General features: G+C 42.2%; 1 protein-coding gene across 8 annotated transcripts in view; it reads left to right on the top strand.

The window, feature by feature from the left end:
• Positions 1–18,039, top strand: part of LOC124146269 (phosphatidylinositol 3-kinase regulatory subunit alpha-like) — a 219,178-nt gene that overhangs the window by 160,950 nt on the left and 40,189 nt on the right. For 7 of the 8 annotated variants that reach the window (XM_046516479.2, XM_046516481.2, XM_046516480.2 and 4 more), the window contains 2 exons: positions 12,693–12,740; positions 16,248–16,351. In XM_046516479.2, the coding sequence (XP_046372435.1) occupies positions 12,693–12,740; positions 16,248–16,351 (152 nt within the window). Of the gene's footprint in view, positions 1–1,230; positions 1,629–12,692; positions 12,741–16,247; positions 16,352–18,039 lie in introns of those variants that run through there. The other variant, XM_046516483.2, reaches the window with a different exon arrangement.

Genomic DNA, 18,039 nt, shown 5'->3' with positions numbered 1-18,039 from the left:
CTAGTCAGAAGGCTTAATGCTCTTAAAAAATGGTTTCATATATTATAAGAAAAGAAGTTATTTTTTTAATGATTTCTTTAGCTGCGTATTTTTATTCGTCTCATCCATCAAAGAAGGAGTGATCGGGAACACATAAATAATTGTAACATTGTTAATTATTATTATTGATTGAGGCTCTGGCTGCCGATTCCGCAAATCCGAACAACATCATGATAAGAATGGTTAAGGCTTTGTAAATATCTAATTTTGCTTATGCCATGTTTTATGTCTGTGAAGATCTGAGTTAGAATTGGTATTCAGCTCGTTGTAAGAGGCCACTAACAGGATCGGGTGGTCAGCCTTGCTGAATTGGTTGATGCATGTCAATGTATTATTTAGATCGATGCTCATGATGTCAATCACTGGATTGTCTGGTTCAGATTTAATATAACATTGGATCCTAAGAGTTGAGCAAAAAAAAGAAATCTGTCTTGCAATAATTATGGAATTGAAATGGTTAATTCTTTGCATCAGTTTTTAAAAAAATTTAAGTGAATGAAAGTTAGTTTGAATTAAAAGATATTCAAAAGCAATCCTGATGTTGTTCTAATAAACAATGAGAATTTTTATTGTGGTTTGGTTTGGTTTTTGGTTTTTAAAATTTGTATCACCTCCCAAAACATGCACATGTTTATATATTATTTTTGAGGAGTAATAATATATATCTTAGCGATTTATTAAGTAAATCATGAATGAATATTGGAAGTAAATATTTCATTAAATAGGTTGTCAGGTTAAGTGAATTCACTATACTTTGATATGTTTTCTATCAAGGATAAATTCATGCATAACATATGCAGTTTTTTTGTGATACTTTAATACTGTTTATACAGCGTAACACATACATGCAAGTGGCCTTTTTCTAGTCAATAAAAAATGGACTCTTTGAAACAGTTTCATTGCGACTATCCACTCATATCTGCTCTTATCTTTCGCATAAAATGGCGGTTATCTTTCTGCCAAGAAGCAAGTCCAATCTTATCTTGTGTACACCATCTCACCCTACATTCTCCACAGAGGAAGTAACATCCCTAACCTTGCTACAACATGCATATGTATCAGTGAACCAGCCAATCAGAACTCAGCTTACATCTGTGGTTGGGTTGCCACAATCAGCTGTTGCTAATCAATATGGAGAGAAACTGCTGCTGGCTGAGGGATATGACCGTTGTCCATCCAACTGACCATTAGGATGCACAGACACACTACATTCTGGCAATATTGGACTCTATCGGATCTAAGAGTCATACAATGAAGGACACTTCCAGTCAAAATTAGGCCAGTTATCTAAGTTGTGATAACGGCTAGCTGGCTTTCTGATTGCCGTCTGCTACCTGTAGTGTACAGTTGGCCCGTCTGTGATCCTGCTGTGTGGTCACTTCTGCTGACCAGAGGATATTCAGGAGATTGTGACCAGTGGCTTGGATAATTAATCTCGGATCTGGTGACTGACTTTTGTGTTGAAGGGTGTTGTTTGGATAACATGGGGCTCTGACAGGTTTCTGTACACAAACTTACCCTGCTCGTGAGGGAAAATGTACCCAGACAGGAGACGCATCTAGCGATGGAACCATGCTTCTGTCAAGCAGGTGAGGTGCAGGATACATTATTAGAAATTAGCATTAATTTCAAGGCATCTTTTTCATAACCCTTTTGTTGAGGTTATAAAATATGGGTGACCCTTGATTCTGATCAAATAGGAGCAGAACTCCAGGACCACAAACACTCATTATTTTGAAAAACTTGTATTACCAAAGAACATCTGTAGTCATCTTCATCTTGCCTTCATAACAAGTCTTTATGCTTGACTGTGAGAAGTGACTCTAATCATGGTATATTTGCGTCCATTGACATCAACATCCAGTCTCATATAATGTTGTGTGTAATGTAAATTATAGAAATGTGAATTATAGGTCTTGATCACTTTTCCCGCTCACCCCTTTTTTCCCCGCTCACCCCTTTTTTCCCACTCACCCCTTTTTTCTCGCTCACCCCTTTTTTCTCACTCACCCCTTTCCTGCCCTTCAGTACTCTGGTGTGTCTGTAATAGTGCAGGGGACCTGTGAAGATCCGGGGTAGAATAGGTCTTCAGTAACCCATGCTTGCCATAATAGGTGACTATGCTTGTCGTAAGAGGCGACTAATTGGATCGGGTGGTCGGGCTCGCTGACTTGGTTGATGCATGTCATCGTATCCCAATTGCGTGGTTCGATGCTCATGATGTCAATCAATGGATTGTCTGGTCCAGACTCGATTATTTACAGACCACCATCATAAAGCTTGAATATTGTGCAGCGTTAAACAAAAATTGGCATGACCAAACCTCACCTCCCTTACAAAGCCAGCAACAAACACAGACCTTCTATCTCTCTCCTCCATGTTCTCCTTCTTCTCTTCCTCCCCAAAGTGCATTCTGAGGCCCAGTTTACTTTACCCTCCCAGGAGGTCGCACACAGATAGAGGGTGACATGGTGACCTACATTACTGGGAAGGTCAGGAAAGATAACGACACTCATTTGGGAACTTTTTTTATATTTACGCCTGACACTCACCTTTATGTACTCCTATCCCCATATGGGGCTGTCAGGTAGCCTTGTGGTTAAAGTGTTCGCTTGTCACGCCCGGGTTCGATTCCCGACATGGGTACAATGTATGAAGCCCATTTCTGATGTCCCCCGCCGTGATATAGCTGGAATATTGCTAAAAGCAGCGTAAAATCAAACTCACTCACTCACCTATCCCTATGCAGTATGCATGTCCATGATGTCTCATGATGTCCATCACTGGATTGTCTGGTCCAGACTCGATTATTTACAGACCGCAGTAATACAGCTGGAATATTGCTGAGTGCGGCGTTAAACAAACAAACAAACTTGTGAAATTGTTAGCAAGTGAAGCCTGTGACTACAGTGACAATGTAGCAGTGAGGGGGTAAAATTGGCATGACCAAACCTCACCTCCCTTCTTACAAAGCCAGCAACAAACACAGACCTTCTATCTCTCCCCTTCATGCTCTCCTTCTCCCCCCCCCCCCCCCCCCCCCCCCCCCCCCCCCCCCCCCCCCCCCCCAAGTGCGTTCAGAGGCCCAGTTTACTTTACCCCCCCAGGAGGCAGGAGGTCGCACACAGATAGAGGGTGACATGGTGACCCACATTACTGGGAAGGTCAGGAAAGATAACGACACTCATTTGGGAACTTTTTTGATAATTACGGCTGACACACACCTTTATGTACTCCTATCCCCATACAGTATGCATGTCCAATCTCCTGATACCCTCCTGAGTTAGATTTTACTGATTAACAAACCAGATCCAAAAGCTTCCAACATAAGATATTAATAATTTCAATTTATATGTATTTGCTCTTCTTTTTTTTAGAAAAATAATTAAATAAAACATCTGTTAGATTAGACTTAATGCAACAGTTAACTTTTCTTTATATGTTATTTGTGCTAGTGAGTAGTTGGCAGGTTGTGTGTTATTATTTGCATTATTTGCATTATTATGTTTAGCAGCATTTACCAAGTTTAAGTCATAGCATCATTAATGTGGAGATTAAAACGGGAGTGTTTGTCATGCTGATTCAAATACATGTGGTTGTAATCTGTGTCATACCTCATGAATATATAGAATACTAAACGAGCTCCTGTGTAATACCACAACTATTCACGAGTTTCATAAAATTGGTTTTACATGGGAGCGAGTTTAGTATTTTATTTATTTCTTGCCATACATAACGTTTTTAGAATTATACTGTTGAGTATGAATTGGCTGATACCTACACGATCCACAGCATAATCCAATTGAGTTTAACAGAATAATACTTCAAACACGTCGAAAGTTGAAACGTATGAATTTAATCTGTATGTTTATTAAACGGGTGATCTCTCCACGGGCAAGTAATAAATGTATTTATTATCTATGGTGGACAAATTAACATAGAATCAGGTATTTCCTGCACAGGACCATGGGACGAGATAGACAGTATCCACAGAATGTCAGTAGTGATGGGTCTCTTAGGCCAAACATTTCCCGCTAGTAATGTAGACCCTCTTCAACAATAGAAAATGTTATATATAAATTCCATGCCTACATTACTATCAGTGATTCAAAAAGCCAGCTACAGTTTTAACTCCATGGCAGAATGACTTTCATAGAAATAAATAAATGATTGACATACCTAATTTTTTAGTTTTATTTTGGCCGACCTTGTGTGGAAAAGCTAGAATAAATCCATGAAACATAAAATTAAAAAAGTGTGTCTTAACCTCATGTAATGATCAAATTACATTAACAATGGGGCCCGTGAAGATACGGGTAGAGAATAGGTCTTCAGCAACCCATGCTTGTCGTAAAAGGCGACTATGCTTGTCGTAAGAGGAACTAACGGGATCTCTGGTCAGGCTCAATGCATGTCATCGTATCCCAATTGCATTGATGCTCAAGATGTCAATCACTGGATTGTCTGGTCTAGACTCGATTATTTACAGACAGCCGTCATATACCTGGAATTTACTGAGTGAGGCATTGAACAACAACAACAAACACTTGTACCACAACACTGAAAACATCGGAACTACGACATGTTACCATTTACAGCCATGCTGCTGCTGTCACATGGGGAATCATGGCTGTGCATGGTCTGTCTCACACATGGATAGTAGCACCAACCGTAATGTCAGCAACTGTGTTTCAAATTAGAATTCTCAAATTGAAAAATTATGTTTCTGCTTTTCACACTGGCTAAATAACTGCCGGTAGGTCTTGTGACGAGGTATGACAGAGATGACAATCATTGTGACAGTCACGAGGCCTGTAGCCATACAAGCAGAACATTACATGACATTGTTGTGTAGTATCCCTCTAATAGCTGACGTGGGGGGCTCCTGGGTCGGCTGCAGTTCCAGAGGCCCTGTTATTCCTGTGTCAGACATGGGGTGTGGCTGTGACCAAGGTCTTACTACCCTGAGGGGCACAGGTGGCCCAGTCGTCTGAGGTGACGCAATTCGCCGTGTAGAGTTGCGTCCTTGAGCACGCCAGAGACCTTTGGTTGTGGGGTCAAATCCTGGTGCACCCGATAATGTTTCGCGGTTTGTCAGCACCATACCCGTGCTTGTGGGTTTCGCCAACGTCTGAGACCTGCATCACTTCGGGCTTTCCTCCCACATCAAGCTGACATCTATCATATAACTGGAATGCTGTTCAAAGTGATGTTAAACGTGACTCACTCACTCACACTTATTTTCCTGGTGAGACAGGAGATAAAAAGTGTTACAGTCACTGTAGATGTTAAATGAGTTCTACCAGCCATGGATTGTGATGTTTTTGATATTCTGGGGGAGTCTCTATCTGCTGACTGTGATTGGATATCGGCATTAATAATATGCGTTTACTGTGATTAATAGAGATTATTAGCCAAGTGTGTGTTCATATTGTAAGTACCATATATTAGGAATATAAAGTCTATTTTTAAAGCCTTTGGTGAGCATAATCAGTTTTGTTTATTCCTAATATATGTATATATGACATTTACGACACGGAAACACATGAGAGTAAAAATCTCTTTATCACATAATGTCATTCCTGAAATCATTGAATATGAGCCATACTTTTTAAACTTTAGAAACTGAGTAGGAATACAATGTCTGAGTGAATAATCAATTGTTTTGAACGTGCCGAATGATTTGCAACAATGTTTGTTTATATTAACACTCGCTAAGAAGCCTTGATCTAAACTTTTATCAATGTTAAGCAATAGGCATCTCATCGATGTATGGAGCTTCTGCAAGGTGACCTTATTTGCATGTTTATTATATTGTGATACCAAGATTGTTGGATTGTGGTACCAAGTTTATCGTATTGTGATACCAAGTTTATTGGATTGTGGTACCAAGTTTATCGGATGGTGGTACCAAGTTTATCGGATGGTGGTGCCAAATTTATCGGATGGTGGTACCAAGTTTATCGTATTGTGATACCAAGTTTATCGGATGGTGGTGCCAAGTTTATTGTATTGTAATACCAAGTTTATCAGATGGTGGTGCCAAATTTATCGGATGGTGGTGCCAAGTTTATCGTATTGTGATACCAAGTTTAGTGTATTGTGATACCAAGATTATTGGATGGTGGTACCAAGTTTATCGGATGGTGGTACCAAGTTTATCGGATGGTGGTGCCAAGTTTATCGGATGGTGGTGCCAAGTTTATAGGATGGTGGTACCAAGTTTATCGGATGGTGGTACCAAGTTTATCGGATAGTGGTACCAAGTTTATCGGATGGTGGTGCCATGTTTATCGGATGGTGGTGCCAAGTTTATCGGATGGTGGTACCAAGTTTATGGGATGGTGGTACCAAGTTTATCGGATGGTGGTACCAAGTTTATCGGATGGTGGTACCAAGTTTGTCAGATGGTGGTACCAAGTTTATCAGATGGTGGTGCCAAGTTTATCGGATGGTGGTACCAAGTTTATCGGATGGTGGTACCAAGTTTATCGGATGGTGGTACCAAGTTTATCGGATTGTGGTACCAAGTTTATCGGATGGTGGTGCCAAGTTTATCGGATGGTGGTACCAAGTTTATCGGATGGTGGTACCAAGTTTATCGGATGGTGGTACCAAGTTTGTCAGATGGTGGTACCAAGTTTATCGGATGGTGGTACCAAATTGCTTGGATGGTGGTACCAAGTTTATCGGATGGTGGTACCAAGTTTATCGGCTTGTGGTACCAAGTTTATCGGATAGTGGTTCCAAGTTTATCTGATAGTGGTACCAAGTTTATCGTATTGGTTAATCGTAACGATAACTCTATGCATTGTATGATAAAAGTGTAATCCTCTATTCAGAAAAGATGTCATTGACAGCTGATTTACACATGGAGTCTGTCCTTGACTGACTTAGGTGTCCTGGTTATCGCTGCTGATGTAACACGCTGCTGATGTAACACGCTGCAACACCCTTGTCCCCAAGTCCTGCTCTCACTTGGGAGTTGACATTGCGTGGAATTCCATACGAGATATTTGTATTTTGTACTTTCATCATGTACCCACTTCATATGCTGGACATGCATAAAATGAGCATAACATTATCTTGAAGTGCAGATAACATTTGTAGTGTCATATCAACTGTTAGCAGACAAGTAAGCTGCTAGATATCAACTGTTAGTGGACAAGTAAGCTGCTAAATATCAACTGTTAGTAGACAAGTTAGCTGTTGGATATCAACTGTAAGTAGACAAGTAAGCTGCTAGATATCAACTGTAAGTAGACAAGTAAGCTGCTAGATATCAACTGTAAGTCGATGTAACTATATCATATCAACTGTTCATGTACCTGAATGATAAAACATGTTCTTAAAGTACATTAATATATTCAATGTATACTCTAAAACTCAACGTTTATTCATATACTTAGCTTGAGGTTTATTCTTATACTTGATAGACTATTCATATACATTAATTTCATTCCATCAGCTAAGTTCCAAGTATATGCATGAGTGTTGGTATATGAATCTTATAAATATGTTAAGTAGGATGTTGTCAATCAGCTTAGCATCTCTATCTGTTTCCCGGATTAATCTAGATGTCTACGTCTTCTCAGAGAAAGAAAGTCAGTCCCAAGTTTGCTGAAAAATATCAGTAAACATTCCCAAATTTGAATAATGAATTTGCCAGTTCCTGTTTCAATAACGAATGTTATGGCTCTGCCTTGGCGACATGTCAGTGATAACAGGACCACCAAAGAGGAAGCAGTTGCTTGAAAACAATGTTTAAATAGTCTTTGAATGCCATTTAGAAGCTCTACACATAAGAGATGGAATATTTATGGATGTCAACTTCTTTATTATTAACAAAGAGGTTGACATATACCGTATATCGCTGTGTATAAAGCGATCCCATGTATAAGACGACCCCCCTGTACACGCCTTCAAAATCGACCAAAAATCCTATACTCTGTGTATAAAGCTACCTGGAATGAAGCACATCACAAGTGCACACACAAACCTTACATTTGCAATAAGAATATGTTTATGTTGGGTTGTTTTTTTCTATGATGATTGGTCGCGTGTGTAACTCCAGCACACGTCGCCATTTTGTGTTGAAAATTAGCATCGGGGCCATCGGCCATGCAGGTTAACCCCACGGTAAAGTGTTGCTTTTCCGCTCAACATGTACGAACTGACACCGTTGAAGTTCCCTTGGTGTCAATGGTCCTTGATCCAGGCATGTCGAAGTTCAGGAGTTTCGTCCATATTGCCGATCTGGCTTAAATCGTAATCTACTTTCTTCCACTCATGGATCACAAACTGATGGAAAAACTCCACTTTAGTTTCAACTTCAGCAGGAAGTTTCTGGGCAATGTGGGTTTTCTGCCTCAGTGCGAGGTTTAGTCGCCTCAAGAAGCGCGAACACCAGTTTCCCGATGCCTTGAATGACTCTGGGAGATCCATGTCTTTCCTTGTACGATAAATATGTTGTATCATCACGTGTGTGACGATGCATGCTCACTGCCGCAAGTCACCGATCCACTGAAAAAGAATATCTTCCAGTGGCTTGAATGAAGTCTCTGATCCCCATCTGGCCTTCTTTGTCTTTGGCAGCTCCTCCAGTGACAGCTTCGCTTTCCTCCAATTCCTAACCATCGATTCATTTACTGAAAACTCACTTGCAGCAGCACTTTATTTGCAGAAAATATTCAACTTTATTCAAGGAAAACAGATACAAATCATGTTTATGTAAGGAAATAGTTATTGGAACAGTTATTTAGGATGAAATGCGAAGTTTTATTGTCAAATGCTGGGCTGGCTATCGAACCCCGGTTGACACCAGTGGAAACTGAAAGTAAAACGCCTGGAAAAAAACGTGAGATCTTTGACTCCGTGTATAAGACGCCCCCCCTTCTTAACCCTCTCATTCTAGGTATGAAAAACTCGCCTTATACACAGCAATATATGGTATATATTCTCATTCTAGTGTTTAGATATATCTGAATTTACGAAAAAAGATAACATTTCAAAAAACCCAACTTTGAACAGATTATGGGTTTTTCCCAATTTGCCTGCAGTAGGAATTAGCTTGGAATCCTAAATATGTGTGCAGTGCTTGAAGGCGAAGCAGGTACAAATAGGTTTCCCGTGTTCACCTGATCATAGCTCACCTGTTATTTAAAGAGTACCAAGTCACCATGTTGTCCTTCAACTTATTATTCATATAAATGAAGGTGACAAAACCCTTTCCAATCTCCCCCAAAAGAAGAGGCCATTACACAGTTCTGATTTTATCATAAGCATGTGTTTATGATTTACTATCAAATAGTGATGACACCAGGTATTTGTCATAATTTTGTGGAGTCTAACTAGTTGATCCAGAGCCTGAAGCCCAAAGTAGCAGGCGATACTCAGAAAGTTGGATGTTGGTCAGTATAAGGGCGAAGAGGCTCCCCTAGGGGTCAGCGTGGTCCCGTAGTTAGTTTCCAGGTGACAAGGTGAGATAGCCCTCCTTGGTGTTAATGCTGTAGTTTCTATACAACCAGTAATAATCCTCGGACACAAGGTGTTGGGGTTTTAAATCATGTCCATTATCACTAAAAATGCAGTATTCTACAGATATTTAAACATCCGTGAAAATAAGGCTTTTCTGTTTTATGGTAACCTGAAAAAGATATATTTGTAAGGATATTGTGTTATTTATACGTTTATTCATCACCTAATATTTATAGCCTTGTTTTCATGAACTTTCAGAAAGGCCAGGAGATTGTGTTGTTTCCCGGACGATATATTGCAATGTCATTTTACGGTTAACTTAATAGTCATCCGTGTCCTGAATCACTCGATATCCCTGTTTCTTACCAACCACTAGTAACCAATCTTTCAGATTTAATAACAATATATGTTCAGAAAAACTACACTACCGTATTCACCATATTAAGTGACCCCTGACCAACTTGGAATAGGTCTTAAGTAACCCATGCTTGCCGTAAAAGGCGACTATGCTTGTCGGAAGAGGTGACTAAAGGGATCAGGTGGTCAGACTCGCTGACTTGGTTGATGCACGGTCATCGATCCCCAATTGCGTGGATCGATGCTCATGATATCAATCACTGGATTATCTGGTCCAGACTGGATTATTTACCGCTGTCATATTGCTGGAATATTGCTGAGTGCAGCGTGAAACAATAAACCAACCAACATTTTTATAGTGTCAAAGTACATTCTAGTTAAAATGACTTTTCTGCACTTTTAGTGGGGTTTGTGAAATGTGATTCCATGTAACTACCATGATTTGAATATTTCATGCAGCAGCTCAAAGGTTAATGTCTGTCCTTGAACAAGAAAAAAAGTGGTTTCATGGTTCACATTAATATTAATATACAAAATTAATTTATGAGTGACAAGCTCTGTGGATGCAAAAACACAGCATACCTAACTGCACACATGACATGACACACCACCACAACGCCGCGTCGCACCACACCACACCACACCACACCACACCACACCACACCACACCACACCACACACAAAGTGCTGTTATGGAAATTATACATATATCAGAATTTAACACTTTTATAGGGACACTTACAATGTGTTCATTATATGGGATATTTGTGAATCACATGATCACATGGCTTTTCTAGAATGATTGGTTTACAGCTATCGGATGTTGCTTGGAAACATTTTTAAAGTGTTTGGGAGCATGTTGGATTCCATTGCTTTTATCTATCACATGTTACCAAAATCGACAAAATGTACAAAAATCTATATTGATGAAGACAGGTGTGTTTGAACAGGTGTGTTGGAAATACCCATTAAGCCTGATAACGACACTTACCACTTTGAAGTGACCCACAGGTATTTGATGGGGTCAGTGTGTAGGTAATGCCCGCTATCTCACCTACTGACCTTCTGGACAGGGGTCATCTTCCTCCTGCCTCTCCCCTCCTCGCCCCTCCCCTCACCCCCAGGAGTGTGACAGACATGTGTTGAAGCTGCGTTTTGCTAAAGGTCAGGTGGTCTTCTAGTCACAGGTGCCTCTGTGTCACTGACTGGTCACTGACTGGTCACTGACTGGTCACTGGGCCTCACCAGCTGGCAACAAGCTAGTAATAACTTGAAACTACATCTACATCAAGATCTATTTCACAGAAATTATCAGTTATTGGGTAGTTAAGTTCATACTGCGTATCCAGGCAATAAATGCCAAAAGAAGTTGTAATCATTATATATATTTTTGTGAACTGAGATGTATGTGGAACTGCAAGAATTTCACTATCACATTTATATTTGTAGTACACTAGTGACGGTATGCTTGTAATCTCACACGAGCAGATACAATAGAACAGTTGCTATGTCTGTCCTCAAGTTAATGGATTGTTCCTCTGTCTGCCCACATGCTAATGGATTGTTCCTCTGTCTGCCCACAAGCTAATGGATTGTTCCTGTCTGCCCACAAGCTAATGGATTGTTCCTCTGTCTGCCCACATGCTAATGGATTGTTCCTCTGTCTGTCCACAAGCTAATGGATTGTTCCTCCGTCTGCCCACATGCTAATGGATTGTTCCTCTGTCTGCCCACATGCTAATGGATTGTTCCTCTGTCTGCCCACAAGCTAATGGATTGTTCCTCTGTCTGCCCACATGCTAATGGATTGTTCCTCTGTCTGCCCACATGCTAATGGATTGTTCCTCTGTCTGCCCACATGCTAATGGATTGTTCCTCTGTCTGCCCACATGCTAATGGTCTGTTCCTCTGTCTGCCCACATGCTAATGGATTGTTCCTCTGTCTGTCCACAAGCTAATGGATTGTTCCTCCGTCTGCCCACATGCTAATGGATTGTTCCTCTGTCTACCCACATGCTAATGGATTGTTCCTCTGTCTGCCCACAAGCTAATGGATTGTTCCTCTGTCTGCCCACATGCTAATGGATTGTTCCTCTGTCTGCCTACATGCTAATGGATTGTTCCTCTGTCTGCCCACAAGCTAATGGATTGTTCCTCTGTCTGCCCACATGCTAATGGATTGTTCCTCTGTCTGCCCACAAGCTAATGGATTGTTCCTCTGTCTGCCCACAAGCTAATGGATTGTTCCTCTGTCTGCCCACATGCTAATGGATTGTTCCTCTGTCTGCCCACAAGCTAATGGATTGTTCCTCTGTCTGCCCACATGCTAATGGATTGTTCCTCTGTCTGCCTACATGCTAATGGATTGTTCCTCTGTCTGCCCACAAGCTAATGGATTGTTCCTCTGTCTGCCCACATGCTAATGGATTGTTCCTCTGTCTGCCCACAAGCTAATGGATTGTTCCTCTGTCTGCCCACAAGCTAATGGATTGTTCCTCTGTCTGCCCACATGCTAATGGATTGTTCCTCTGTCTGCCCACATGCTAATGGATTGTTCCTCTGTCTGCCCACATGCTAATGGATTGTTCCTCTGTCTGCCCACAAGCTAACGGATTGTTCCTCTACTCTGTCTGCCCACAAGCTAATGGATTGTTCCTGTCTGCCAACAAGCTAATGGATTGTTCCTCTGTCTGCCCACAAGCTAATGGATTGTTCCTCTGTCTGCCCACATGCTAATGGATTGTTCTTCTGTCTGCCCTCAATTAAATGGATTGTTCCTCTGTCTGCCTACAAGCTAATAGATTGTACTTCTGTTTCAGGCAATGACTACATCTGGGGGACCACAAAAGTAGGGAAGAAGTGTGAAGGTTTGTACTTTACCTTTAGTTCAGTTTACAAACATCTCAGAAATGTAGGATGTTTGATTTCACCAAAACATCATTGTGAACTTTTCTGTCTATATAGTATAAAAATCTTGGAATTTGTTATGTTTTCTTATGAAATAGGACCATCATTATGTAACTTTATTTGGATCTAATTATGACTCAATTGAAATTTGGTACCCATTTATTAATAGCCAGGTTTAATTTATATTCTACAACTACTTCCTGCCCAAGAGTGCATGGGTTTGAATGAATACGACAATGTCTGCCTGACCACTTGCAATGAAGGAAATCACATGTTGGGTTTCCGTCATCAAATCCAACTGTTATCAAATACATCTTGCAAATAAGAGCAGGTTTGCAGTACCAACGCATTTTACTCTCTTTTCACCAGTCACACTCCCTGTCCTCTTTGAAAAAATTAATTCATACATAACTCAACTTACATGACTTTTTGTGAACGCCATATTTTTGATGAGGAAACATTACAGAAGTTCCGAAACAGATGCATATAATAATGCCAGATGTTCAAATCACATGACGTCTTGAGTTGTTTTTTATCCTAAGCTGACCGGCTTACTTGCCCAAATTTGTATTTAGCTTTGCTTAGGAGACAAGTACCTATTAATTTAGGGGATGTTTACAATAGTTAGAAGAATTGAGGACGTAACTGCACATCTGTCAACTGAAAGTAGTTTCTGCGAGGGGACTTCATTTATATATTTGTCAGATCATTTATTGAATTGGTTTATCACATCAATGACACTAACAATTATTTGATAACTGATTTACCTCATCTTACTAAATCTTTCTCTCTCAAAATGGAATCGGTATTTAAGCCGAGATAAGCCAAGATTCTTTGGTCATGTGATACCATTTGCCAAGTTGGCGGAACCAATCAAAATATAGAATAATTGGCTTGGATAACCCGAATTGTTAATTGTCTGGACGTCAGTATTGGGCAAAATGCCATTTTGACATCCTGTTCAAGAGAGCCACTTCCGAGGTGATCTTTGATGTCACTATTGGTATGCTGTTTTACAGAAATGCAAATATACTTCAAATATTGTGAGAAACACAAAACTGTTCACTTCAAGACCTAGACAGTATAAAACTAATATATGTATTCCCTATATATTCCTAATCTGCAAAGAATGTGTACATCTTAGCATTATAAGCAACCCCTATTTAAATGGTAATCCAGCCATTTACCCACTTGAATATAGAATGATTAGGATTTTTAGGTGAAAATCAGCGTGTCCATTTACCGGTAATAACCATTTTTTTATCGGTAAAATTAGGCTTGGACCGGTAATTCATGTGACTGCCAAGTCCCTGTGGACGTTATAAATCTTTGTTGGTGAACAAAACATCGGTGATATTAATATAAGTACATTTTTCGAACAAAGCCAGCTTGTCTGTTACCATCAGGGTTTCCACTTGTCTATTTCTAGTTTAGATATCCATTTGTAGCGACTTTATCTCGAAATATTTTTAAAAAAGAAGAAAATTGTGACAAGTTTGTGTGACATCTTTGCACTGAACATGATGTTCAAAGAATTAAAACCACATAATTTTCATACTTTTTTTTATTTGATGAAGGATGGGATTGGCAAAAATTAGGGGGGACTGGTAAAGAGTTGCCAGTCCACAAGGACTGGCAGTTTCAAAAGCCATCTGGAACACTGGAATGTAAAAATGGATGCGCACCCAACCATTGTCCATTTAATGCCCCTTTCCCTGTAGAATTGGTATTTGGATGTTCTCTCAGTATGGGAATTTCCCCGGAAGGGAGTAAGTGAGTTAAGATTTAACGTCTCATTGGCAATATTTAAGCCATATCGTGGCCTTTTAACTGCAACGAGTACGGCAAGCCAAACAACAGTTTGACAGTTTCAGATAGTTTGGGTGTATCAGCTCAGACTGAATGTCTTTGGTTGTATTGGGCATCACATATTAGGGTACGACCAGGGATCACGTTCTGGGGTACAGTCAGGGATCACGTTCTGGGGTACAGTCAGGGATCACGTTCTGGGGTACAGTCAGGGATCACGTTCTGGGCTGCAGTCAGGGATCAAGTTCTGGGGTACAGTCAGGGATCACATTCTGGGGTACAGTCAGGGATCACGTTCTGGGGTACAGTCAGGGATCACGTTCTGGGCTGCAGTCAGGGATCACGTTCTGGGGTACAGTCAGGGATCACATTCTGGGGTACAGTCAGGGATCACGTTTTGGGGTACTACTAGGTATCACGTTTTGGGGTACGACCAGGGATCACGTTCTGGGGTACGACCAGGGATCACGTTTTGGGGTTTGACCAGGGATCACGTTCTGGGGTACAGTCAGGGATGACGTTCTGGGGTACAGTCAGGGATCACGTTCTGGGGTACAGTCGGATCACGTTTTGTGGTACAGTCAGGGATCACGTTCTGGGGTACAGTCAGATCACGTTCTGGGGTACAGTCAGGGATCACGTTCTGGGGTACGACCAGGGATCAAGTTCTGGGGTACAGTCAGGGATCACATTCTGGGGTACAGTCAGGGATCACATTCTGGGGTACAGTCAGGGATCATGTTTTGGGATATGACCAGGGATCACGTTCAAGGGTACGACCAGGGATCACGTTCTGGGGTACAGTCAAGGATCACGTTCTGGGGTACAGTCAGGGATCACGTTCTGGGGTACAGTCAGGGATCACGTTTTGGGGTACAGTCAGGGATCACGTTCTGGGGTACAGTCGGGGACCTCGTTCTGGGCTGCAGTCAGGGATCACGTTTGGGGGTACGACCAGGGATCACGTTCTGGGGAACAAGGCATGGGGTACGACCAGGGATCACGTTCTGGGGTACAGTCAGGGATCACATTCTGGGGTACAGTCGGATCACGTTTTGGGGTACAGTCAGGGATCACGTTCTGGGGTACAGTCAGATCACATTCAAGGGTACGACCAGGGATCACGTTCTGGGGTACAGTCAGGGATCACGTTTTGGGGTACAGTCAGAGATCACGTTCTGGGGTACGACCAGGGATCACATTCTGGGGTACGACCAGGGATCATGTTCTGGGGTACAGTCAGGGATCACGTTCTGAGGTACGACCAGGGATCACGTTCTGGGGTACAGTCGGGGATCACGTTCTGGGGTACAAGGCATGGGGTACGACCAGGGAGCACGTTCTGGGGTACAACCAGGGATCACGTTCTGGGGTACATTCAGGGATCACGTTCTGGGGTACGATCAGGGATCATGTTCTGGGGTACAAGGCATGGGGTACAATCAGGGATCACGTTCTTTGCTTCAATCAGGGATCATGTTCTGGGATACAATCAGTCTGCAGTGGTGTACTGACTGTGTGATGAGACCCAAGTCAGGCAGGGTGTTGAGAAAACAAGATCAAGGGAGAGCGCCAGTGGTTCAATATATGCATCCTGCTTCCAAGTAGCCAGTTATGCCTTCCGGAGTTGTTTTACAAATGTAATGTTTTTGTTTCAGCTTGTGGAAAGTGCTGCCACACTCTGTGTTCTGGGACTGTGAACAACTCCCACTGCACACGGGAGAAGACCACCAACCTGGAACCCACCCTGGAGTGTAGTCAGGTGAGTGGACTGGCCCCCAGGGCCCCACACTAGGGTTTAGTCATGTGAGGGGTCTGACCACCAGGGCCCCACACTAGGGTTTGGTCATGTGAGGGGTCTGACCCCCAGGGCCCCACACTAGGGTTTAGTCATGTGAGGGGTCTGACCCCAAGGGCCCCACACTAGGGTTTAGTCATGTGAGGGATATGACCCCCGAGGCCCCACACTAGGGTTTAGTCATGTGAGGGGTCTGTCCCTCGGGGCCCCACACCGGAGTATAGTCGGGTGAGTGGACTGACCCCGAGGGCCCCACACGGGAGTATAGTCATGTGAGAAGTCTGTCCCCCGGGGCCCCACACGGGAGTATAGTTGGATGAGTGGACTGTCCCCCAGGGCCCCAAACTAGGGTTTAGTCATGTGAGTGGACTGGCAGGGAATATCAGGTGAGTGTGGTGTACTGTATACAGGATGTAGACCTCACCTTGGTGTGGTGTATTGTATACTGGATGTAGACCTCAGATGGGTGTGGTGTTTTGTATACAGGATGTAGACCTCAGATGGGTGTGGTGTATTGTATACAGGATGTAGACCTCAGTTTGGTGTGGTGTATTGTATACAGGATGTTGACCTCAGCTGGGTGTGGTGTATTGTATACAGGATGTAGACCTCAGCTGGGTGTGGTGTATTGTATACAGGATGTAGACCTCAGATGGGTGTGGTGTATTGTATACAGGATGTAGACCTCAGCTTGGTGTGGTGTACTGTATGCTGGGTGTGGTATATTGTATACTGGATGTAGACCTCAGCTGGGTGTGGTGTATTGTATACAGGATGTTGACCTCAGCTGGGTGTGGTGTATTGTATACAGGATGTAGACCTCAGATGGATGTGGTGTATTGTATACAGGATGTAGACCTCAGCTGGGTGTGTTGTATTGTATACTGGATGTAGACCTCAGCTGGGTGTGGTGTATTGCATACTGGATGTAGACCTCAGCTGGGTGTGGTATATTGTATACAGGATGTAGACCTCAGATGGGTGTGGTATATTGTATACTGGAGTAGACCTCAGGTGGGTGTGGTGTATTGTATACAGGATGTAGACCTCAGCTGGGTGTGGTGTATTGTATACTGGATGTAGACCTCAGCTGGGTGTGGTGTATTGTATACAGGATGTAGACCTCATCATGGTGTGTTGTATTGTTTACTGGATGTAGACCTCAGGTGGGTGTGGTGTATTGTATACAGGATGTAGACCTCAGCTGGGTGTGGTGTATTGTATACTGGATGTAGACCTCAGATGGATGTGGTGTATTGTATACAGGATGTAGACCTCATCATGGTGTGTTGTATTGTTTACTGGATGTAGACCTCAGGTGGGTGTGGTGTATTGTATACAGGATGTAGACCTCAGCTGGGTGTGGTGTATTGTATACAGGATGTAGACCTCAGCTGGGTGTGGTGTATTGTATACAGGATGTAGACCTCATCATGGTGTGTTGTATTGTTTACTGGATGTAGACCTCAGGTGGGTGTGGTGTATTGTATACAGGATGTAGACAGGATGTAGACCTCAGCTGGGTGTGGTGTATTGTATACAGGATGTAGACCTCAGATGGGTGTGGTGTATTGTATACTAGATGTAGACCTCAGCTGGGTGTGGTGTATTGTATACAGGATGAAGGTTACAAGTGGGAAGTGGAGTGTGGT

The sequence above is a fragment of the Haliotis rufescens genome, unplaced genomic scaffold (genome assembly GCF_023055435.1).
Source record: "Haliotis rufescens isolate VD_foot unplaced genomic scaffold, xgHalRufe1.0.p SCAF_2, whole genome shotgun sequence".
Lineage (NCBI taxonomy): Eukaryota > Metazoa > Mollusca > Gastropoda > Lepetellida > Haliotidae > Haliotis > Haliotis rufescens.
This window is presented reverse-complemented; position numbering and strand designations above follow the sequence as displayed.